Raw genomic sequence first — 26,595 nt, forward strand, 5'->3', positions numbered from 1 at the left:
AGGCGGGGCTTGCAGCTTGTCAAGCGTCACAAATAGAACCAAGTTCTATTTTAGCGCCTGGCGACGCAGACGCTCGTTGACGAATGTGAGCGGTGTGGGTCAGCACGTAACCCTAACATTGATATAACTGAGATTTCAGTAAGGGAACATCATGCTCATCGGTCTCTTGCTCATGTCTGAGCCTTTTTTCCCGTGCTCAGTGACGTCGAGCAACCAACAGACTGCTTTAACTAACAACAACATGCTCAGTGACGTCGACCAACAGACTGCTTTAACAACAACATGCTCAGTAACGTCGAGCAACAGACTGCTTTAACTACAACAACATGCTCAGTGACGTCAACCAACAGACTGCTTTAACTAACAACAACAACATGCTCAGTGACGTCAACCAACAGACTGCTTTAACTAACAACAACATGCTCAGTGACGTCGAGCAACAGACTGCTTTAACAACAACATGCTCAGTAACGTCGAGCAACAGACTGCTTTAACTAACAACAACATGCTCAGTGACGTCGAGCAACAGACTGCTTTAACAACAACATGCTCAGTAACGTCGAGCAACAGACTGCTTTAACTACAACAACATGCTCAGTAACGTCAACCAACAGACTGCTTTAACTAACAACAACAACAACATGCTCAGTGACGTCGAGCAACCAACCGACTGCTTTAACTACAACAACATGCTCAGTGACGTCAACCAACAGACTGTTAGCTGGCTGGACAAGGTGAACAGACTATTGATGTCTGGACAGGGTGAACAGACTATTGATGTCTGGACAGGGAGAGTAGAGTCATTATCATTTCTACACAGGTTAGATTTAATTCTTAATCATTTCAATGTTGCTTGAGTTTTTTTTTTAAACCAACTCAAACCACCCGAGGGCCATACTGAACGGGCTCACGGGCCAGTCTGAACGGGCTCACGGGCCAGTCTCGAGTTTGACACGTCATCTAGCCTACATCTTCCTCCTGAACTATAGAACAGGTTAACTCTGCAAGTTCAGACCCATCTACAGAACTGAATGCAAGCAACAGCATACTTTCCTAATAAATCAATGACTCACAAGAAGAAAAACAGGCATACTTACACATGCTTATCAGAACTGACGAGTCATTATCAGTCTAGGAAGTTCCAAAATGGCACCCTATTCCCTACATAGTGCACTAGGGCCCATAAGGTCCTGGTCAGAAGTAGTGCACTATGTAGGACAATAGGGTCCCATTTGGGAGAGGTTAGGATGTTCCCATATTCCCGTCAACATATTTCATTTAATCTAATATGCAGAATCTGCGAAGGAGAGGGAGGGGACTTCTTAGAACAAACAAACCTTCGGTCTGCACTTCGACTCATCAAATGGATGGCTGTCACTCTAGTCCACACACAGAGCGTACTGAGAGCACAGCTCAGGGTTTAGTGTGTGGTAACCTTGACACAAAACAGTCAAAAAAAACACACGACAAAAAACAAAACAACCTGTGTCTAAGTCAGAGAGGAAACACAGCAGTATCAGCCAACTGTCCAACCTACACTACAGTATCGGATGCTTCCACTCTGACCCAGTTTTCCAAAGGATCTCCATTATCTCGTTTTAGTCGTTTAAAATTTACACTAAAAACGTTGTTACTAAATGAATACAGGGGCAGCACTGTACTGACTACGTGACAGTACCAGCTGTAGTCAGAGACGTATAGAAACCCTGGGTTGATGATGCTATGTATTGGCCAATGAGAGGCTTTGAAGCCACAGGTCGGCCATACTGGCACTAACCAGAAGAAGCAGTCCTCCATAGGAATTCTACAGCATTTCAATTAAAATGGACACAATTAAGTGTATTTAAGTATTTTGTTGTTGTATTGAGGATCAGTAACATTAGTAGTATTTATTGGGATCCCCACTACTCTTCCTGGGGTCCAAACAGGAAACAAAAACGACTGATAAAATACATAATATGATAACGCAACATCACATAATCTCCTGCCTCTTCCTCTGCCTTCAGAAACAGCCTCTGCCTTCAGAAACAGCCTCTGCCTTCAGAAACAGCCCCAGCCTTCAGAAACAGCCCCAGCCTTCAGAAACAGCCTCAGCCTTCAGAAACAGCCTCAGCCTTCAGAAACAGCCTCAGCCTTCAGAAACAGCCTCAGCCTTCAGAAACAGCCTCAGCCTTCAGAAACAGCCTCAGCCTTCAGAAATGTCAGATAAAATAAAGTGGTGATCCTAAGAATGTGAAAGGTCAGAATAATAGTAGAGAGAATGATTTATTTCAGGTTTGATTTCTTTCATCACATTCCCAGAGGGTCAGACGTTTAGATGCACTCAATTAGTATTTGGTAGCAATGCCTTTAAATTGTTTAACTCGGGGTCAAACGCTTCGGCCAGCCTTCCACAAGCTTCCCACAATAAGTTGGGTGAATTCCAACTTACCAATACCATTCCTCCTGACAGAGCTGGTGTAACGGAGTCAGGTTTGTAGGCCTCCTTGCTTGCACACGCTTTTTTCAGTTCTGCCCACAAATGTTCTATGGGATTGAGGTCAGGGCTTTGTGATGGCCACTCCAATACCTTTGTTGTCCTTAAGCCATTTTGCCACAACTTTGGAAGTATTGGGGTCATTGTCCATTTGGAAGACCCATTTGCAACCAAGCTTTAACTTCCTGACTGATGTCTTGAGATGTTCCTTCAATATATCCACATAATTTTCCCTCCCTCATGATGACATCTATTTTGTGAAGTGCACCAATCCCTCCTGCAGCAAAGCACCCCCACAACATGATGCTGCCACCCCCGTGCTTCATGGTTGGGATGGTGTTCTTCGGCTTGCAAGACTCCCCCTTTTTCCTCCAAACATAACAATGGTCATTATGGCCAAACAGTTCTATATTTGTTTCATCAGATCAGAGGACAATTCTCCAAAAAGTACGATCTTTTGATGACGGTTTTGAAGCAGTGGCTTCTTCCTTGCTGAGCGGCCTTTCAGGTTATGTCGATACAGGACTTGTTCTACTGTGGATATAGATACTTTTGTACCCGTTTCCTCCAGCATCTTCACAAGGTCCTTTTCTGTTGTTCTGGGATTGATTTGCACTTTTCGCACCAAAGTACGTTCATCTCTAGGAGACAGACCGATTCTCCTTCCTGAGCGGTATGACGGCTGCGTGGTCCCATGGTGTTTATACTTGCATACTATTGTTTGTACAGATGAACGTGGTACCTTCAGGCGTTTGGAAATTGCTCCCAAGGATGAACCAGACTTGTGGAGGTCTACAATTTTTTTTCTGAGGTCTCGGCTGATTTCTTTAGATTTTCCCATGATGTCAATCAAAGATGCACTGAGTTTGAAGGTAGGCCTTGAAATACATCCACAGGTACATCTCCAATTGACTCAAATGATGTCAATTAGCCTATCAGAAGCTTCTAAAGCCATGACATAATTTTCTGGAATTTTCCCTGCTGTTTAAAGGCACAGTCAAACTGGAATTGTGATACAGTGAATTATAAGTGAAATAATCTGTCTGCAAACAATTGTTGGAAAAATTACTTGTGTCATGCACAAAGTAGATGTCCTAACCGACTTGCCAAAACTATAGTTTGTTAACAATACATTTGTGGAGTGGTTGAAAAACGAGTTCATGACTCCAACCTAAGTGTTCGTAAACTTCAGACTTCAAACTGTAATACAGTGTAAATTACAAATCAAAATGGCCGTGTCTCTTCACGGTCCCCGTCTTGCCGTAGGGTGTTCTTTTATTCATTGTTTTTTTTTTATCTGGTTTTGTAGCTAGCTTGAGTTAAATGGGGTGGCCCGAGAGTTCCATGTAGTCATGGCTCTATTTAATACTGTGTGTTTTTCCCAGCTTCTGTTCTGAACCTGGGGACTGTGAAGAGCTCTCGTTTCACGTCGTGTTGCACCGATGAGTGTCTGTTGCTTTTTATGCTTAAATCCACTTTTGAAAATGCATGTACGTAATTACAGTATATATATATAGGGTTACTGAATCTCTGATCAAGCTCAGTACAGTTTTTCCAATTGAAAATTATGCAACACTCATTACCGTAACATACATTCTAATCTCTGAAACCCGCTCGTCATTACCGTAACATACATTCTAATCTCTGAGACCTGCTCGTCATTACCGTAACATACATTCTAATCTCTGAAACCTGCTCGTCATTACCGTAACATACACTCTAATCTCAGACCTGCTCGTCATTACCGTAACATACATTCTAATCTCTGAAACCTGCTCGTCATTACCGTAACATACATTCTAATCTCTGAGACCTGCTCGTCATTACCGTAACATACATTCTAATCTCTGAAACCTGCTCGTCATTACCGTAACATACATTCTAATCTCTGAAACCTGCTCGTCATTACCGTAACATACACTCTAATCTCTGAGACCTGCTCGTCATTACCGTAACATACATTCTAATCTCTGAGACCTGCTCGTCATTACCGTAACATACATTCTAATCTCTGAGACCTGCTCGTCATTACCGTAACATACATTCTAATCTCTGAAACCTGCTCGTCATTACCGTAATGCACCAAAATATTTAGGAGATATAATATCAGTCATTTTGGCTTAAGAACAAATTCTTATTTACAATGACGGCCTAGTGGGTTAATTCTTATTTACAATGACGGCCTAGTGGGTTAATTCTTATTTTCAATGACGGCCTAGTGGGTTAATTCTTATTTACAATGACGGCCTAGTGGGTTAATTCTTATTTACAATGACGGCCTAGTGGGTTAATTCTTATTTACAATGACGGCCTAGTGGGTTAATTCTTATTTTCAATGACGGCCTAGTGGGTTAATTCTTATTTTCAATGACGGCCTAGTGGGTTAATTCTTATTTACAATGACGGCCTAGTGGGTTAATTCTTATTTACAATGACGGCCTAGTGGGTTAATTCTTATTTACAATGACGGCCTAGTGGGTTAATTCTTATTTACAATGACGGCCTAGTGGGTTAATTCTTATTTACAATGACGGCCTAGTGAGTTAATTCTTATTTACAATGACGGCCTAGTGGGTTAATTCTTATTTACAATGACGGCCTAGTGGGTTAATTCTTATTTACAATGACGGCCTAGTGGGTTAATTCTTATTTACAATGACGGCCTAGTGGGTTAATTCTTATTTACAATGACGGCCTAGTGGGTTAATTCTTATTTACAATGACGGCCTAGGAACAGTGTTTTTTTTTTTAACCTTGTCAGCTCGGGGATTTGATCTTGCAACCTTTCGGTTACTATTCCAACGCTCTAACCACTAGGCTACCTGCTCTAACCACTAGGCTACCTGCTCTAACCACTAGGCTATCTGTCTCTAACCACTAGGCTACCTGCTCTAACCGCTAGGCTACCTGCTCTAACCGCTAGGCTACCTGTCTCTAACCGCTAGGCTACCTGTCTCTAACCGCTAGGCTACCTGCTCTAACCGCTAGGCTACCTGTCTCTAACCGCTAGGCTACCTGCTCTAACCACTAGGCTACCTGTCTCTAACCACTAGGCTACCTGCTCTAACCACTAGGCTACCTGCTCTAACCACTAGGCTACCTGCTCTAACCGCTAGGCTACCTGCTCTAACCGCTAGGCTACCTGCTCTAACCGCTAGGCTACCTGTCTCTAACCGCTAGGCTACCTGCTCTAACCGCTAGGCTACCTGCTCTAACCACTAGGCTACCTGCTCTAACCACTAGGCTACCTGTCTCTAACCGCTAGGCTACCTGTCTCTAACCGCTAGGCTACCTGTCTCTAACCACTAGGCTACCTGCTCTAACCACTAGGCTACCTGCTCTAACCACTAGGCTACCTGCTCTAACCACTAGGCTACCTGCTCTAACCACTAGGCTACCTGTCTCTAACCACTAGGCTACCTGTCTCTAACCACTAGGCTACCTGCTCTAACCACTAGGCTACCTGCTCTAACCACTAGGCTACCTGCTCTAACCACTAGGCTACCTGCTCTAACCACTAGGCTACCTGTCTCTAACCACTAGGCTACCTGCTCTAACCACTAGGCTACCTGCTCTAACCACTAGGCTACCTGTCTCTAACCACTAGGCTACCTGTCTCTAACCGCTAGGCTACCTGTCTCTAACCACTAGGCTACCTGTCTCTAACCACTAGGCTACCTGTCTCTAACCACTAGGCTACCTGTCTCTAACCGCTAGGCTACCTGCTCTAACCGCTAGGCTACCTGCTCTAACCACTAGGCTACCTGGCTCTAACCACTAGGCTACCTGCTCTAACCACTAGGCTACCTGCTCTAACCACTAGGCTACCTGCTCTAACCACTAGGCTACCTGCTCTAACCACTAGGCTACCTGCTCTAACCACTAGGCTACCTGTCTCTAACCACTAGGCTACCTGTCTCTAACCACTAGGCTACCTGCCGCCCCAAAGACAGTGTGGACATGGTTCAGACACGGTTAAGGACTATGTCTTCCTACTAATTAGGCTGTGTGTGACGTTTTAAACCATATGTAATGTTCTGTATCATGTTCGGTGTGGACCCCAGGAAAAGTAGCTGATCCTTTCCCACCGGCTAACGGGGAACCAAATAAATACCAAAAATACACGTGCTTAATTAAGTCATTTTTTGTTTTGAGTCGACTTCCCGGTCAGACCCGGGAGGCAAGCCCAGGTCCAAATCAATACGCCCACTCATCCACCCCGACCAACCAGCTTAAATGTGGTTTTTTTTGTTGTCTTATATAACCAGACCAAACGTAACATATCACACTAATTTGAATGTCCCAGAATGTACGTTTACTGCGTTCCATCTTGGTCTATGACACCAGGATGGTCAGATTTACTCAGGAGGTATACGATGCAGCTCAGGCATAGCATGTAGGCCTATTGCTTCTACGCGCTTCATGTATTCACTCAGGTTGCGGGTGCGGACCGAACCGGACCGAACCGGAGCTCCCCATTACGAATGGTTCTGTATGAACACCCTGACTATTTACTTCACCTCAACTAAACACAGTCACCCTCCTAGACATGAGCTGTCAGTCAGTCAGGGTCTCTCTATACAAACTGTTTCTGTACTGTAGGCTAGGTCGGGACACTAACTGAGCTACCGTCACCTATCCCCCCTGATGTAGCCGGTTGCTAGGACACCACGGTTCCGCCAGACAGTCACACCAAACAAAACAAACAGAAGGCGCAATGAGGCTGAACATCACATGCTCAGCCTTAGTTCAACTCTAGAATAGGTGCATGGAGGCAGGATAATGAGGCTGGACATCACATGCTCAGCCTTAGTTCAACTCTAGAATAGGTGCATGGAGGCAGGATAATGAGGCTGGACATCACATGCTCAGCCTTAGTTCAACTCTAGAATAGGTGCATGGAGGCAGGATAATGAGACTGGACATCACATGCTCAGCCTTAGTTCAACTCTAGAATAGGTGCATGGAGGCAGGATAATGAGGCTGGACATCACATGCTCAGCCTTAGTTCAACTCTAGAATAGGTGCATGGAGGCAGGATAATGAGGCTGAACATCACATGCTCAGCCTTAGTTCAACTCTAGAATAGGTGCATGGAGGCAGGATAATGAGGCTGGACATCACATGCTCAGCCTTAGTTCAACTCTAGAATAGGTGCATGGAGGCAGGATAATGAGACTGGACATCACATGCTCAGCCTTAGTTCAACTCTAGAATAGGTGCATGGAGGCAGGATAATGAGGCTGGACATCACATGCTCAGCCTTAGTTCAACTCTAGAATAGGTGCATGGAGGCAGGATAATGAGGCTGGACATCACATGCTCAGCCTTAGTTCAACTCTAGAATAGGTGCATGGAGGCAGGATAATGAGGCTGGACATCACATGCTCAGCCTTAGTTCAACTCTAGAATAGGTGCATGGAGGCAGGATAATGAGGCTGAACATCACATGCTCAGCCTTAGTTCAACTCTAGAATAGGTGCATGGAGGCAGGATAATGAGGCTGGACATCACAGGCTCAGCCTTAGTTCAACTCTAGAATAGGTGCATGGAGGCAGGATAATGAGGCTGGACATCACAGGCTCAGCCTTAGTTCAACTCTAGAATAGGTGCATGGAGGCAGGATAATGAGGCTGGACATCACAGGCTCAGCCTTAGTTCAACTCTAGAATAGGTGCATGGAGGCAGGATAATGAGGCTGGACATCACATGCTCAGCCTTAGTTCAACTCTAGAATAGGTGCATGGAGGCAGGATAATGAGGCTGGACATCACAGGCTCAGCCTTAGTTCAACTCTAGAATAGGTGCATGGAGGCAGGATAATGAGGCTGGACATCACATGCTCAGCCTTAGTTCAACTCTAGAATAGGTGCATGGAGGCAGGATAATGAGGCTGGACATCACATGCTCAGCCTTAGTTCAACTCTAGAATAGGTGCATGGAGGCAGGATAATGAGGCTGGACATCACATGCTCAGCCTTAGTTCAACTCTAGAATAGGTGCATGGAGGCAGGATAATGAGGCTGGACATCACATGCTCAGCCTTAGTTCAACTCTAGAATAGGTGCATGGAGGCAGGATAATGAGGCTGGACATCACATGCTCAGCCTTAGTTCAACTCTAGAATAGATGCATGGAGGCAGGATAATGAGGCTGGACATCACATGCTCAGCCTTAGTTCAACTCTAGAATAGGTGCATGGAGGCAGGATAATGAGGCTGGACATCACATGCTCAGCCTTAGTTCAACTCTATAATAGGTGCATGGAGGCAGGATAATGAGGCTGGACATCACATGCTCAGCCTTAGTTCAACTCTAGAATAGGTGCATGGAGGCAGGATAATGAGGCTGGACATCACATGCTCAGCCTTAGTTCAACTCTAGAATAGGTGCATGGAAGCAGGATAATGAGGCTGGACATCACATGCTCAGCCTTAGTTCAACTCTAGAATAGGTGCATGGAGGCAGGATAATGAGGCTGGACATCACATGCTCAGCCTTAGTTCAACTCTAGAATAGGTGCATGGAGGCAGGATAATGAGGCTGGACATCACATGCTCAGCCTTAGTTCAACTCTAGAATAGGTGCATGGAGGCAGGATAATGAGACTGGACATCACATGCTCAGCCTTAGTTCAACTCTAGAATAGGTGCATGGAGGCAGGATAATGAGGCTGGACATCACATGGTCAGCCTTAATTCAACTCTAGAATAGGTGCATGGAGGCAGGATAATGAGGCTGGACATCACATGCTCAGCCTTAGTTCAACTCTAGAATAGGTGCATGGAGGCAGGATAATGAGGCTGGACATCACATGCTCAGCCTTAGTTCAACTCTAGAATAGGTGCATGGAGGCAGGATAATGAGGCTGGACATCACATGCTCAGCCTTAGTTCAACTCTAGAATAGGTGCATGGAGGCAGGATAATGAGGCTGGACATCACATGCTCAGCCTTAGTTCAACTCTAGAATAGGTGCATGGAGGCAGGATAATGAGGCTGGACATCACATGCTCAGCCTTAGTTCAACTCTAGAATAGGTGCATGGAAGCAGGATAATGAGGCTGGACATCACATGCTCAGCCTTAGTTCAACTCTAGAATAGGTGCATGGAGGCAGGATAATGAGGCTGGACATCACATGCTCAGCCTTAGTTCAACTCTAGAATAGGTGCATGGAGGCAGGATAATGAGGCTGGACATCACATGCTCAGCCTTAGTTCAACTCTAGAATAGGTGCATGGAGGCAGGATAATGAGGCTGGACATCACATGCTCAGCCTTAGTTCAACTCTAGAATAGGTGCATGGAGGCAGGATAATGAGGCTGGACATCACATGCTCAGCCTTAGTTCAACTCTAGAATAGGTGCATGGAGGCAGGATAATGAGGCTGGACATCACATGCTCAGCCTTAGTTCAACTCTAGAATAGGTGCATGGAGGCAGGATAATGAGGCTGGACATCACATGCTCAGCCTTAGTTCAACTCTAGAATAGGTGCATGGAGGCAGGATAATGAGGCTGGACATCACATGCTCAGCCTTAGTTCAACTCTAGAATAGGTGCATGGAGGCAGGATAATGAGGCTGAACATCACATGCTCAGCCTTAGTTCAACTCTAGAATAGGTGCATGGAGGCAGGATAATGAGGCTGAACATCACAGGCTAAGCACTTGGTTCAACTCTAGAGAAGGTCAGCAGCATACCACCCTGCATTCTACTGCAGGCTTGCTTCTGAAGCCAGAGGAAAGAGTGCCTCCTACTGGTCCTGGTCAGTCCCTGGATGGGAGACCAGATGCTGCTGGAAGTGGTGTTGGAGGGCCAGTAGGAGGCACTCTTTCCTCTGGTCTAAAAAAATGCCCCAGGGCAGTAACTGGGGACATTGCCCTGTGTAGGGTGTTGTCTTCTGGATGAGATGTTAAACAGGTGACTACAGATATCGGCCAAGGCCAAAAAAAATAGTTGTTTTGTATGTTCGACTAGCTAGATGAACACTGTTTACATCTGACCCGCTGGTAATTATGAAGCTAAATGTTAGCTAGTTATCTTGTAGTGTCTGCATTGCCATTGTTGGTATGGAAGCAGGTTCAGTGTGTACAGCAGGGCATTATAGTACAGCTGTAGCAGTCAACAGTCAATAACAAGTAATAGGACATTAATTCATTCATGCTTTAACCTATATTTTTAGAATGTGTCTTTCAGCATAAACCTGCTCTCCACCACCAGTACACGGAGATGATGGAGTAATCGAATAAGCAACGATTCAGGTATTTTGTCTTTGTACTTTGAGCACATTGCTTGGACTTGGGGAGGGGGGGGGGATGCAGGCTATAATGTCTGGTCTATTTTAGTCTGTTTTCCTCCTTTACAGCTGTAATGGTCTGGAGCCTGGTGATGTTGTGGCCAAGGAGCTTTCACTCCGATGGAACCTGGTTTCAGCTGCTGTGCAATGTTGACGTCCTTCCTCCCAGAGAGGTGAAAGCCATCCCCCATACTGGACATAACCCGGCAAACAATGAAAAGGCCACGGACATTACATGTCCTGCTTCAAAGGGCAGGACAGAAATATGCTCTCGGGCGAGATTCCTTTGTTCATATCATAACCTGCACCAAAGTTCCTCAAAGGATCCGGATGATATAGGCCGAAACAGTGTTTTCACCTCAGCCTTTGTGTTTGAAGGTTTTACCTAAAGTGTAGCCTACTATCATTCGCACTTGGAAGCTAATTAAGTATTTGGTCTCGCTTTAAATGACGTGCATCTTATAAACACATAAACACTAGATAAATGTGTTACAAATCTATAACTGTATGTCATGCTTTATAAAGGGTTCATAAACACTAGATAAATGTGTTACAAATCTATAACTGTATGTCATGCTTTATAAAGGCTTCATAAACACTAGATAAATGTGTTACAAATCTATAACTGTATGTCATGCGTTATAAAGGGTTCATTAATGTGACATAACCGACTATGTCAAGCGTGACAAACCTGTGTTTTATTAGCGACAAGCGTGGCCTAATAAAGGCCTTATAAATCACATTAAAAATGGAGGCTTCACAAAACATTTATAACCCATCATGCATCTTGATAGACCATTACAACACCAGGATATTGGGTTTGAATCCTAGGACCATCCACACGGAAAAACGTATTCACGCATCACTAAGTCACTTTGGATAAAAGCGTCTGCTAAAATGTGATGTATTATATTTCACTAAAACATTTATAGGATGGCACAACCTCTTTCCCTCTTGGATGCATAGTCAATATTGGACTTGACCTCAACTTACCCCAAAATGCTGTGCTGCAGGATGACACTAAAGTGCAGTCATGGGATTTAAAAATCAGTTTACACGTTTTACTTATTTTTTTTACACAACAATTCAGTTTGGGTTTAGTTTTTCCAAGTTCTGAATTCCCCCATCTTGTTGGTTTTACCCCAGTTCTCACAATACTAAAATAAATAAAAAATGCTGGATTTTCTCACAACAATACATAAAACAAATCAGGGGATTATTTTTTTAGGTCTGGAAAGATCTAAGAAACTTTAATTTGAGTGTAATTATTATTTCACTAAGTTATTATTTCTTAATTTCAGCTATAATAATAAAAATAATTAAATGTTTCCACACTAAAATCAGAATAAACAAAAAAATAAAATCACATTTCAGGTCGGGCTCTAGACATAACCCATTTCATCTCAGAACCAAGGCACGAGACGAGAAAGAATCCTGTATTGATAAAATATTAAACAATTAGTCTTCTGCATAGAACTGTGGGCTGTAGACTGGATTTACTTCAACATGTTTTTCCAATAGACGATCGATCTTGCAGAATGCACGGCCAGTGTTTGGCACTCGTTATAGGCGGTGGGCTGTCACTGCAGACAGAGTCCGCCCACACCTTTACAGAAATCTTATAACATTTGCTATTTGTCTTTTATAGCCCAGTTTCAACATTTCCAAATCACACAGCAAACGAGGGTGTTTCTGTTACCATAAAACAGTGAATGGATGCTGTTTACTAAGCAGGGGTGCAGCACTCATTCACGAGTGCACAAATATAATATGGCCCTGATTTATCAATGAAAACATGCACACACACACGAGTGCGTACAACAGTTTGATCAATCCCATATGCGGCGCACGCAAATCCTACAATCTCCAGTTAAGCCAAAATTCTGTAAGAAATTCACGAACGGTTGATAAATGACGACTCCGGGTCTTTATGAATGGATCTTTGCACCAAAGGTATCTTAGCAACAGCCTGCCTGCTCCTGCTACAGCCACTGGTGGTAAAGGAGTCAGGAGGGACAGTCCACAACTAACAAGTGCCTAGTGTCAACCAGTGTGGCCCTATTTAGTGCAATACTATTGACCAGAGCCCATTGAATAGGGCACCATTTGGAAAAATCAACCATAAACTCAGTGTTCTGTACAGAAATGAGTGTTTTGATTAACTAGAGACCAAGCTAGGCCTTCTTAAAAGATACGCTTGGTGTATATAATCTACTTTCACTCACAGCCACAGTGTGTGTGTGTACGCACTTTTGTGTCCCATCAATATTTGACCAAAGCCAGTCACCAAACCCCAGACAGAGGCCATCTCATATTCATCCTCTTTGTATAAGGAGCGCTGTCATTGTCACTGGACGTTCCAAAGGAGCAGTGGTTTCAGTAGCTCTGGCGTTAGTGAAATTAATGCTCAGCATTATCAAGACGCACTAACGTCCTGGACCAGAGCTATTGGTTTCATTTATAAATTGTACTACTAAACTACTCCCAGTCCCCGGCAAGCCCTCCTTAACCAGAGAACATTCCCATAGCATGAGCGGCAGCCTGGCAATTTCTCTTTCACTGTAGGGGAAACACTTGCGAAACTGTCACAGAAAACTGCAGAATAGGCCCTATGCAATGATTAATGAAATGAATTGTGGTTGCAGCACACGATGAAACCGATGTCCGAACATAAGGAGTAGGTCAAGCTAGCTATTATCATCACTAGTATGTGGATGATCCATTTCCCCCACTAAAAAAACGAATCCTATAGGATTTGGGTTGTTGAGCATAGCTAAAGAAATTACACCGATTTACTGCACATGACATTAAATCATGAGCAGTCCTGCCTATTTCTCTCAAAAGTAACGTTAGTGAACATAATAATAATAAATAAGCTAGCTAAGTAGTGTAACTCTCGATAAGATTGAGCCGTTCATCTAAAGACACTAAAACGTTAGCATGCTAACGTCTGTCTAGTTGAACCGACAATAGCAGTTAGCCAGTTAGCATGATAACGTCTGTCTAGTTGAACCGAAAATAGCAGTTAGCATGCTAACGTCTGTCTAGTTGAACCGACAAAAGCAGTTAGCATGATAACGTCAGCTATCAAAAAAAATGACGTTTTATTTTTTTTAATGACAGTTTAGCTACGTCGTGTTAGTTAACTAAATCGTTTTGTTTACTGGCTAAGTACGATAACTAACTAGTTGGGGTAGCATAGCGATGGTTTACCTGCTATTTGATACGCAGTGGCTTTTCCCAAGCCAACCAAGAAGACAGGCGAGCTCCACACACACACACCTCGATCCAAAACGAACAAAAACACTTCGTATTATATCCAGGTCTTGAATAAAATCCCAGAAAATGAAATAGTCCCTTCAAAGCAAAAAAAAAACAAAAACAACAGAATAAATAGGAGTTAAGCAGCCCTGGAGACAATTACGGCAGCAGAAGCTAACCAAGGCAGTGGCGTCGGATCGGATGATGCGAGGGGAGTACCCGTTGAAATGAACAGGGCGTACCAAAAGCATAGAAATAGGAGACACAGAACAGATACATAGACGTATGTTCCTCTCAAACCAGTGCGTTTTATGACAAATATACCATATTTTTCCTCGTGTAACCCCTTTTTAGTTGAGTAATCAATCAACGAACGTACAAGCTCTTATCAGATTTTTTTAAAATGCATACATTTCGGTGCGCATTTGGTCCTAAATATGTTTGCTAATCATTGGGGTCGCTTTTTGATGACGTATTTGACGTTGGTATGGAGCGGTCTTGAAAAGTAGTAGGGGGGCAACTAGCCACCCCTTAAGAACAATGTCTAATTGCTGACACAAAAAAGCAACGTTTAGAGAAAAAAAAATGGTTTGTAGATCAACTATGAAGGGATATAAATTGCTACAGTTTTACACTTAAGTATTTAAATAAATGTTTTTAGAAAAGGTGCATTTAGGTTTTTCTCCATACAATCCACAATGTATAATTAAAGATTTTAAATCCCAGTAGTCTTTAAAATTACAGGAGACAAAGGTTTTCAATAGTTGTTTTTAATTCGTAAATATTAATTAGAACATAACTAATACAACTGGAATATAACATTTAATAACTAAAAACTTAATTCAGTGTAACATTGATGTGGCAACTCTTATGCTCTGCTATTGCATGATTCTAATTTGTAAATTGGCCACAAATATTCCATCCCTATTAAATTGGCGCACAACTCATGGGCCCACCTCCTGTACCGCTCACACCTAATCCAGTCCCCACCTGTGACTGAAAATAGGGGCAGAAATACCAATTGAAAAGCGCTCTTAAAAACGTAGCTAGCTATATGCCATAAAATGCTGTGTAAAATAGCTAAAAGGCAATAAAGTAACACTAACTGTATAGCTACCAGTGACTAGTGGAAACATTTACAACTGCAATTCACTTTACCTTTTTTAATGTATTTACCTCAGACAATCTGGTAGAAAGATTGCTAGCAAGCACTCCTAGCAGCTTATGCTAATTAGCTAGCATTTTCTGCTATTGAAGATTTCAGGCCAAAGAATTCATGGCAAGCATCAAGTCTGGAGGAAACCTGGTAACATCCCTACGGTGAAGCATGGTGGTGGTGGTGGCAGCATCATGTTGTGGGGATGTTTTTCAGCGGAAGGGACCGGGAGACTAGTCAGGATTGAGGCGAAGATGAACAGAGCAAAGTACGGAGTGATCCTTGATAAAAACCTGCTGCCGGAACACTGAGGATCTTAGACCTGGACTTAAACCCAATCAAACATCTCAGGAGACCTGAAAATAGCTGTGCAGCAAACGCTCCCCATCCAACCTGAGAGGTTGAGAAGAATGGGAGAAACTCCCCAAATACAGGTGTACCAAGCATGTAGCGTCATACCTCAAAGTAAAGGGTCTGAATACTTATGTAAATAATCTGTTTATTTGTTTTTCTAAATTAGCAATAATATATTTGTTACTGTTTTTGCTCTGTCATTCTGGGGTATTGTGTGTAGAAGGATGAAGCTCAACATTTGTTGAGCAAGAGCATTGGCAGCAAGGGAAAATGTTCAGATGTTCATCACAGCTTCCGTACACAGCGCCTATGGTGTAAACTACTGTACATGCATACCTTGTCACAGGTAGGACTGTAGAAATCTGCCGCACCTACACTTTGCTCTCTGTATGTTACATAATTCGGTAGTTAAATCCGAATGAATGCAATATACGTGGGCAAACAAAGTGGCCAAATTCATTATTTTATATCCTTTCTTGAGAAACATTTACTCTACGTGTGAGGAATGTGGATAACTTCCGGGCTGTATTCATTAGTCGGACAGTGGTAAAAAAAACGAGTTTTAATTGGACACATTCAGGTAGGTCCCGCCCAGCGTCGTTCTGTTTGGTTTCTAGTGTATTCACCCCAGGGGCGTATCCCTTACCCCGATTCTGTCGCGAAACGGGGAGGGAACTGCCGGAAATGTGGCCAATATAAACTCCCGTTTTAGTTGCAAAACGGGAACCGTTTGGACTCGTGATGACACCCAAGGTATTATGCAGGCTGTCGGTAATAGTGTGATAAAGTGCGCTAGACCACCCGAGAGGTGGGGCAATTACTGGATGAGCAGAGTAGTGTAACAGTATAACATCCGTTACAGTAGCATGATGCTGCCATCACATTTGTTTGACCGGTGTTAAAGGATAGGACACCAGCACTCTACACAGATAATTGTTTGCTCTATCTTTATTAAATACACAATTTCACAAGACTGCGTGCATGACATGCTAGGTGACCTAAATTCCTGCAGTCTCTGTAACCCAATCAGAAGTGCTGCAATGACCTGAAGGCCTAAAGGCACACCTGCTAAGCGTGATAAACGCGCTTAAGTGACACTACACACACACGCGTGAGGTTTACAATGAAGGAGAACTATTACTTCACTGCAAACCGGGCCTAGCCCAATGAAACGCCATTGAACAAACATGCAAATTCACCGACTGCACACAGCCTACGACACAGTCCAGAGACCCACACATGACAGAGCCATAGACCACCCCCCACCGACCTATGAAGTCTGCAATCCCCGTTATGTTCACCACATAACCCAAGCTGTATTTTTTAAAACGACACTTTCCAAAAACATTTAAACAAGACTAGGCCAACGAAAGAGGACACATACATAATATTGAACGTTTAAAAACACTTAGCTCTCCCAGCTGACGGGACCAATGGGGGTGTGGGCGAGTGTAACGCGGATACTTGCAAAGGCTACAAGCCCAACGTTCATTATGAACAGCACCCCTCGCCAAGACCTGCCTGCACGCTCGGCTCTACCTCATGTCAGCTTCTCAGAGTCTTGCGCGCAATTAGCTAATGATTTAGTTTACATCCTCCCTTTCAAGTTGTCCTACAGCTTCATCACAATAGTACGGATGCTGACTGGCTTTTATAGCTGTCACACCAACACTAATGCGGTGTTTGGAAGGTAGTAATTACTAGTTGGATGCGTTCATGTGCGTCGAATTTATTGAGAAAGGCCAGTTGGCTAATGGCCAACAAGCTGACTCAACCATGAACTGAATGTACAGCTATCATGCTTGTACACAAATAGCTGCATCTCGGTGCTAAAGGCGTCACTACAGACCTGGTTTGATTCCGGTCTGTATCACAACCGGCTGTGATCAGGAGTCCCATAGGGTGGTGCACAAATGGCCCAGCGTCGTCCGGGTTAGGCCATCATTGTAAAATAAGAATTTGTTCTTAACTGACTTCGTTAGTTAAATTAAGTCAAAATAAAATAAATCCTTAGGTGTCGTCAAAATGTTATTGAGGTAATTTCCTTAGTGGGTGATGTCAGAGGTCAGCATGTGTGAGAAATCGGAGCTCGGGGATGATATGCTAGTTCGAACTAGGAAACTCCGACATTTCCGAGTTGCTGATTCATTGAACTTGGCACGTGGGTAACTACAACCAGTTAGCAATTCGGAAATGTCAAAGTGTGTTAGTTCCGACCACTACTTGAACGCAGCAATAGACGAGGTTCGCACTAGGAATTACGAGTTGGAGGGGCGTCCCCCCCAGTTTTATGTGGCAAATACCACCTTCTCACTTGACAATGAACGCAGTTTTATGTAGGCCGGAGGATGAGGAGGCGTCGTTGTAGTGGCAATAAATATAACATTTAATGCAGCCCTGCTACAATCAGGACCAGTAGCCTATCTAGATCAAGTACGTGTATTTGTGTGCGTGATTGTGTGTTAAATCATGACAAAAGCTATACATACCTCTTATGAATTGTAAGGGCTCGATTTAATCCTTATCACGGAAGTTTGTCGTTATTAAGCGCAATTTAAATTGAAAGCTATTTTCCGATTTCGCGAATGCACTCTGTGAATACGGGAACATGCATTTAAATTTCAATCGCGCTATAGTGCTGATCTACACCGATACGGTGTGGAAGCCGATAGTGTCAATGACCATCCACTACAACAGGGCTGCCAAACTGTTTACACGGAGGGGCCCCGTATTTAAAACTTAAGACAACCAGATGTGGAGAGTTCCTTACTAATCAGTAACCTTTAATTCATCAAATACAAAGGGAGGAACGAAAAAACCCGCAAACACTCCACCCCCTCCGTGGAATGAGTTTGACACGTGCACTACAGCATTCATTCACAAGAGTGTAGTTAACATGAACATGTCTTTATTGAAGGCACACCCTACATTCACAATCACTAACTTTTGGAGACAGGATTGACACAATCAGAACTTCTCTAACAGCAACATGTGGATATTAGATGGAATCAGAAATAATAGAGATAAATAAAAGTGATATTTTATCTACTTCTTTGAAATATGTTATGAAATGTCACTAAGAGCTGTGTCTCATTATAGGCAGAGACAGCTTGTTAGACAGTAGGCATTGCTTGATTTCATTATTATGTTGGACTCTTTCTCTCACAGCTTCCTTTTGGTTTTAGTTATAATTAATCCATATAGACAACTCAAGGTAAGATTAATAATACCCCAAAATCAACCATCCCTTTAATCTGCCCCAAAATCAACCATCCCTTTAATCTGCCCCAAAATCAACCATTAACCATCCCTTTAATTTGCCCCAAAATCAACCATCAACCATCCCTTTAATCTGTCCCAAAATCAACCATCAACCATCCCTTTAATTTGCCTCAAAATCAACCATCAACCATCCCTTTAATTTGCCCCAAAATCAACCATGAACCATCCCTTTAATCTGCCCCAAAATCAACCATGAACCATCCCTTTAATCTGTCCCAAAATCAACCATCCCTTTAATCTGTCCCAAAATCAACCATCAACCATCCCTTTAATCTGCCCCAAAATCAACCATCAACCATCCCTTTAATCTGTCCCAAAATCAACCATCAACCATCCCTTTAATTTGCCCCAAAATCAACCATCAACCATCCCTTTAATCTGTCCCAAAATCAACCATCAACCATCCCTTTAATTTGCCCCAAAATCAACCATCAACCATCCCTTTAATCTGCCCCAAAATCAACCATCAACCATCAATCTGCCCCAAAATCAAAATGAGATGAACCATGAACCATCCCTTTAATCTGCATTGTAAATCCAATCCACTTGGTCAGTGTCTAAAATAATATCAGAATATGAAATATTTAAAACCCATAAAACTATGATTTGCTATACTTTCAGCCAGATCAGTTATACGCTTGAGTGTTCAGTTCAATAACTAAAATACTGTATTTCGTCATACACAGTAACATTCTACAACTGCAGTAACATGATAACAACACACCAGATCTGAGACTAGTCAATACTGCCCCCTACTGGGCATAGTCAAATAATGTCTTCAATACAAGTTATACTGTGATCCATGCTGTTTACAGACATATCTACAGTTCTACAGTGACTGTTTTCTATCGAACAATTCCAACATTTTGTATAGCTAAGTAACCTCTGTAGCATGGGGTGTGTGGTCTTTAGCTTGGAACAGTCTCAACCTGCATTACATGGCTAATAGTACCCTCACTGCTATATGGGGTTGGCTGAGGTGGGGTGGGAGTGCTGTAATGTAGCTGGTGAGGTGGCGTGGGTGAGGTGGAGTGGGTGAGGTGGAGTGGGTGAGGTGGCGTGGGTGAGGTGGAGTGGGTGAGGTGGCGTGGGTGTGCTGTAATGTAGCTGGCAGGCTGAGGTGGAGTGGGAGTGCTGTAATGTAGCTGGCGTGGGTGAGGTGGCGTGGGTGAGGTGGAGTGGGTGTGCTGTAATGTAGCTGGCAGGCTGAGGTGGTGTGGGTGTGCTGTAATGTAGCTGGCAGGCTGATGTGGCGTGGGTGTGGTGGCGTGCTGTAGTGTAGATTGGCAGGCTGAGGTGGCGTGGGTGATCTGGTGTGCTGTAGTGTAGATTGGCAGGCTGATGTGGCGTGGGTGTGGTGGCGTGCTGTAGTGTAGATTGGCAGGCTGAGGTGGCGTGGGTGAGGTGGCGTGCTGTAGTGTAGATTGGCAGGCTGAGGTGGCGTGGGTGAGGTGGCGTGCTGTAGTGTAGATTGGCAGGAGTAACTGATTCACACTATAGGGCCGAACTGAACCGAACTGGTTATGCTGTCACCATAGTAGCTGGAGCCGTGCTGGAAAGGACAATGTGGAAATAAAACATCTGAGTCAGCACAGTACAGGTCAGCCCTATAGTCCAGGATCAGGCAGAGGACAGTAAGGCTAGGGAGCTCTTCATGGTCCCAGGGAAGAGCCACTCTGCCGGGCACTTGGCTGTTCTGTCTCCTGGGATAAGACTGGTCCTCTTCAACCACACATGGTCATATAAAGCCACTAAACACACATATATATATATATATATATATATATATATATATATATAGAGAGAGAGAGACAGAGAGACAGAGAGACAGAGAGAGAGGAGTTAGACAACACACTGCTGAAAGGCATGGTAGTTTGTTGAAATGCAGAGAATGATTCCCAGGACCCACCTCAGTGATGTTCATCTCAGCCACACCTTCTCCCTCTTTGTCTAGTTGCTGGAAAGATCCTGTTAGAATAGAAAGTCAACATAAACATGGGGCGGCAGGGTAGCCTAGTGGTTAGAGCGTTGGGCTAGTAACCGAAAGGTTGGACCACCACCTAAAGGACATCCAGACAACTTGACACAACTGTGGGAAGCATTGGAGTCAACATGGTCAACCACCTACAGGACATCCAGCCTTTTGGACACAACTGTGGGAAACATTGGAGTCAACATGGACCAGCATCCCTGTGGAACGCTTTTGACACCTTGTAGAGTCCATGCCCCGACGAATTGAGGCTGTTCTGAGGGGTAAAAAGGAGGTGCAACTCGATAGTAGGAAGGTGTTCTTAATGTTTCGTACACTCAGTGTATATAAACACAATGGAATGTCTTGTGTAACCTTTGCTGGGATATTACCTGCTCTCTGCTTCATAAGGCATTACCATTAATCATTGAAATACTAGACTAACGACTACAACAAATATTTCCATTCAAGTCAATGTGCCGTGACGGGAGGGCCGGCGGCCACACTGACTGTACAGTAATTCTAGTGTGATGGCACTAATCATACATTCATCGTGACTAATATACTATACCGTATAACAGTACTAACAGGAAATGACAGTACTTACTAAACATGGCTTCCAGTTTGACCAGACAGCAGATGAAGTTGTCAAAGTCTATGGCCTCGTTCTCAGCATAGCGAGCCACCAGGACCTGATTCAGCCTGTTGTTCAGTTTAAAACCTACGACGGAGACGGCAGAGTCAGTAGTGTGTACGTGTGTGTGTGTGTGTGTGTGTGTGTAACTATACCTGCCGACTCCACAGCAAGTCGCATCTCATAGGAGCTCATGGATCCTGACTTGTCCATGTCATATTCTCTATAGATGACCTACCGATAAACACACAGATATCATATTCTCTATAGATGACCTACCGATAAACACACAGATATCACATTCTCTACAGATGACCTACCGATAAACACACAGATGTCACATTCTCTACAGATGACCTACCGATAAACACACAGATATCATATTCTCTACAGATGACCTACCGATAAACACACAGATATCACATTCTCTACAGATGACCTACCGATAAACACACAGATGTCACATTCTCTACAGATGACCTACCGATAACCACACAGATGTCACATTCTCTACAGATGACCTACCGATAAACACACAGATATCACATTCTCTACAGATGACCTACCGATAAACACACAGATATCATATTCTCTATAGCGCAGTCAACATGCACAGGGCTTACCATGAAAATAACTTTAAAATACGCACTGTCAGCTTTATTGTGCCTAGCACACCTTGGATTGAATCCCATCATACAGATTAGAAAGTGGAAGTACATTCTATGCATACTGTGTGTATATATATATATATATATATATATATATATGTTCTGTTGTTTCTGTTACAAAAGATGGAGATGAACACAGAGTAATATTCCTTTAATCAGTATTGTGGTCCTTCGAGCGAAATACAAACCAGGGTCCTAAGGAATTACAGTCCCCTTAGCTCTCACCAACAGCAGGTTCCAGACACGTAAATATGATCTCCTTCTAGTTGTGTGGTAGAGAGAGAAACCAGACCTTACCAGCCACTTCCTGATCTTATTCCAGAGGATTTGGAACTCTATCAGGCCGAGACGGGCACTGCCATCTTTCTGAAGGATCTCCGGGTCAAAGAATGTAGAGGAATAAAAGAGAAACACTCAATAACTGACTGTCTGACTGAAACACTCAATAACTGACTGTCTGACTGAAACACTCAATAACTGACTGAAACGCTCAATAACTGACTGTCTGACTGAAACACTCAGTAACTGACTGTCTGACTGAAACACTCAGTAACTGACTGTCTGACTGAAACACTCAGTAACTGACTGTCTGTCTGACTGAAACACTCAGTAACTGACTGTCTGACTGAAACACTCAGTAACTGACTGTCTGACTGAAACACTCAGTAACTGACTGTCTGACTGAAACACTCAGTAACTGTCTGTCTAACTGAAACACTCAGTAACTGACTGTCTGTCTAACTGAAACACTCAGTAACTGACTGTCTGACTGAAACACTCAGTAACTGACTGTCTGACTGAAACACTCAGTAACTGACTGTCTGACTGAAACACTCAGTAACTGACTGTCTGTCTGACTGAAACACTCAGTAACTGACTGTCTGTCTAACTGAAACACTCAGTAACTGACTGACTGACTGAAACACTCAGTAACTGTCTGTCTAACTGAAACACTCAGTAACTGACTGACTGTCTAACTGAAACGCTCAATAACTGACTGAAACACTCAATAACTGTCTGTCTAACTGAAACACTCAGTAACTGACTGACTGTCTAACTGAAACGCTCAATAACTGACTGAAACACTCAGTAACTGACTGTCTGTCTAACTGAAACACTCAGTAACTGACTGACTGACTGAAACACTCAGTAACTGTCTGTCTAACTGAAACACTCAGTAACTGACTGACTGTCTAACTGAAACGCTCAATAACTGACTGAAACACTCAGTAACTGACTGTCTGACTGAAACACTCAGTAACTGACTGTCTGACTGAAACACTCAGTAACTGACTGACTGTCTGACTGAAACACTCAGTAACTGACTGTCTGTCTGAAACACTCAGTAACTGACTGTCTGACTGAAACACTCAGTAACTGACTGTCTGACTGAAACACTCAGTAACTGACTGTCTGACTGAAACACTCAATAACTGACTGAAACACTCAATAACTGACTGAAACACTCAATAACTGTCTGTCTAACTGAAACACTCAGTAACTGACTGTCTGACTGAAACACTCAATAACTGACTGTCTGACTGAAACACTCAGTAACTGACTGTCTGTCTAACTGAAACACTCAGTAACTGTCTGTCTAACTGAAACACTCAGTAACTGACTGACTGACTGAAACACTCAGTAACTGTCTGTCTAACTGAAACACTCAATAACTGTCTGTCTAACTGAAACACTCAGTAACTGACTGACTGTCTGACTGAAACACTCAATAACTGACTGTCTGACTGAAACACTCAATAACTGTCTGTCTGACTGAAACACTCAGTAACTGACTGTCTGACTGAAACACTCAATAACTGACTGTCTGACTGAAACACTCAATAACTGACTGTCTGACTGAAACACTCAATAACTGTCTGTCTAACTGAAACACTCAGTAACTGACTTACTGTCTAACTGAAACACTCAATAACTGACTGTCTGCCTGCCTGAAACACTCAATAACTGACTGACTGTCTGACTGAAACACTCAATAACCGACTGACTGTCTAACTGAATCACTCAGTAACTGACTGGCTGTCTTAATGAAACACTGATCAGGGTCTTCACCATAGAAAGAGAATGACTAGACCTCTTCCCCAACTGACTTGAATTGGAATGTCCATTCTAGTCATTCTATGTCTTTGGTGGGGACCCTGATCAACACAGACAGACCGTAGAGGATACATCCATGAGATTGACCATGGTCCTACAGGACTCCATACTGAAACCGTCTGTCTTCAGGTCTTTGTCTGAAAGCACACAACCCGTCAAACATTGAAACTGATGATCTGAGTCTTACTACAGCAGAACCCCACAAGGATTGCTACACCCCCTGTTCTCCTGAGAAGAGGAGCTTACACCACTTGTCCTGTGGTTTTGGGGTCAATAGTGTATGAGTGTATGAGGACATTGTGGGTTCAAACGAAAGGAAACCTCTGTACTCACGTCTAGTCACCACCCGGTTCAGGATGGTCCTGAGCTCACGGACCGATATCTCCATGTCCTATAGTCACAGAAGGGACAGTGAGAAAACCCTGGTTCAGACATAGATCTTAAGAGATGTAAGCATATTTGTTAGCTAAACTACATCTAGCATAGCTGATGGCCATCTCTAACTTAGCGAACAGATCGATAAGGGAAACCTACCTCTCCTGCAAGCTGAGCAAACATGGATCTGAAAGCTTCGTCGACGTCATCTTCACTGATGTGGTCCTGTAAGGGAACAGATGTGATGATGTCATTTAAACCATTTCATCACAAGTGTACAATGTAAAAATGACAATAACATGATCATGAAGTCTCTACATCAGGGATTTTTTTTAAACATTTTATTTTACCTTTTATTTAACTAGGTAAGTCAGTTAAGAACAAATTCTTATTTATAATGTCCTACCAGGGAACAGTGGGGTAACTGCCTGTTCAGGGGCAGAACAACAGATTTTTACCTTGTCAGCTCGGTGATTCGATCTTACAACCTTTCGGTTACTAGTCCAACGCTCTAACCACTAGGCTACCTGCTGGTTACTAATCCAACGCTCTAACCACTAGTCTACCTGCTGGTTACTAGCCCAACACTCTAACCACTAGTCTACCTGCTGGTTACTAGCCCAACACTCTAACCACTAGGCTACCTGCTGGTTACTAGCCCAACACTCTAACCACTAGTCTACCTGCTGGTTACTAATCCAACGCTCTAACCACTAGGCTACCTACTGGTTACTAGCCCAACGCTCTAACCACTAGGCTACCTGCTGGTTACTAATCCAACGCTCTAACCACTAGTCTACCTGCTGGTTACTAGTCCAACACTCTAACCACTAGTCTACCTGCTGGTTACTAGCCCAACACTCTAACCACTAGTCTACCTGCTGGTTACTAATCCAACGCTCTAACCACTAGTCTACCTGCTGGTTACTAGTCCAACGCTCTAACCACTAGTCTACCTGCTGGTTACTAGTCCAACGCTCTAACCACTAGGCTACCTGCTGGTTACTAATCCAACGCTCTAACCACTAGTCTACCTGCTGGTTACTAGTCCAACACTCTAACCACTAGTCTACCTGCTGGTTACTAGCCCAACACTCTAACCACTAGTCTACCTGCTGGTTACTAATCCAACGCTCTAACCACTAGTCTACCTGCTGGTTACTAGTCCAACACTCTAACCACTAGGCTACCTGCTGGTTACTAATCCAACGCTCTAACCACTAGTCTACCTGCTGGTTACTAGTCCAACACTCTAACCACTAGTCTACCTGCTGGTTACTAGCCCAACACTCTAACCACTAGGCTACCTGCTGGTTACTAGTCCAATGCTCTAACCACTAGGCTACCTGCCTCCCCTCAACTATTCAATAACATGATAATGAAGTCTACATCAGGGATCATCGACCAGATTCAGCCTCTTGTCGGAGATGCTAATTGACCACAACTAACCCCAAAAAGAGATTGTATTTGAAAAGCCTGTTTTTGACATCGTTTTGTGTTTGGGGACATCGTCATGCTAAAACAGGAAAAGGGCCTACACCAAAATATTGCCACAAACTTGGAAGCACAGAATCATCTAGAATGTCATTGTATGCTGTACCGTTAAGATTTCCCTTCACTGGAACTAAGGGGCCTAGCCCGAACCATGAAAAACAGTCCCAGACCATTATTCCTCCTCCACCAAACTTTACAGTTGGCACTATGCATTGGGGCAGGTAGCGTCCTCCTGGCATCCGCCAAACCCAGATACGTCCGTCGGACTGCCAGATGGTGAAGTGTGATTCATCACTCCAGAGAACACGTTTCCACTGCTCCAGAGTCCAATGGCGGCGAGCATTACACCACTCCAGCCGACGCTTGGCATTGCGCATGGTGATCTTAGGCTTGTGTGTGGCTGCTCGGCCATGGAAACCCATTTCATGAAGCTCCTGATGAACAGTTATTGTTGCTGACGTTGCTTCCAGAGGCAGTTTGGAACTCAGTAGTGAGAATTGCAACCGAGGACA

General features: G+C 43.6%; 2 protein-coding genes across 3 annotated transcripts in view; both read right to left on the minus strand.

Moving 5' to 3' along the window:
- Positions 1–14,520, minus strand: part of LOC110499566 (mechanosensitive cation channel TMEM63B) — an 88,715-nt gene extending 74,195 nt beyond the window's left edge. The window contains exon 1 of one of the 2 annotated variants that reach the window (XM_090213183.1): positions 13,989–14,520. The gene's annotated coding sequence lies outside the window, so the exon portion shown is untranslated. The remainder of the gene's footprint in view (positions 1–13,988) is intronic. The other variant, XM_090213184.1, reaches the window with a different exon arrangement.
- A 3,917-nt stretch (positions 14,521–18,437) lies between these two features.
- LOC110499567 (calpain-1 catalytic subunit) overlaps positions 18,438–26,595 on the minus strand; it is a 46,657-nt gene continuing 38,499 nt past the window's right edge. Inside the window, exons 16-23 of the mRNA XM_036956415.2 lie at positions 24,749–24,814; positions 24,548–24,605; positions 24,287–24,351; positions 22,397–22,465; positions 21,587–21,665; positions 21,405–21,518; positions 20,738–20,796; positions 18,438–20,579 (exon numbers count right to left, since the gene is read on the minus strand). Of these exons, the coding sequence (XP_036812310.1) occupies positions 20,553–20,579; positions 20,738–20,796; positions 21,405–21,518; positions 21,587–21,665; positions 22,397–22,465; positions 24,287–24,351; positions 24,548–24,605; positions 24,749–24,814 (537 nt within the window). The 3' untranslated portion in view covers positions 18,438–20,552. The remainder of the gene's footprint in view (positions 20,580–20,737; positions 20,797–21,404; positions 21,519–21,586; positions 21,666–22,396; positions 22,466–24,286; positions 24,352–24,547; positions 24,606–24,748; positions 24,815–26,595) is intronic.

The sequence above is a fragment of the Oncorhynchus mykiss genome, chromosome 20 (genome assembly GCF_057628025.1).
Source record: "Oncorhynchus mykiss isolate SJ-2025 chromosome 20, ASM5762802v1, whole genome shotgun sequence".
NCBI classification, from domain to species: Eukaryota; Metazoa; Chordata; class Actinopteri; order Salmoniformes; family Salmonidae; genus Oncorhynchus; species Oncorhynchus mykiss.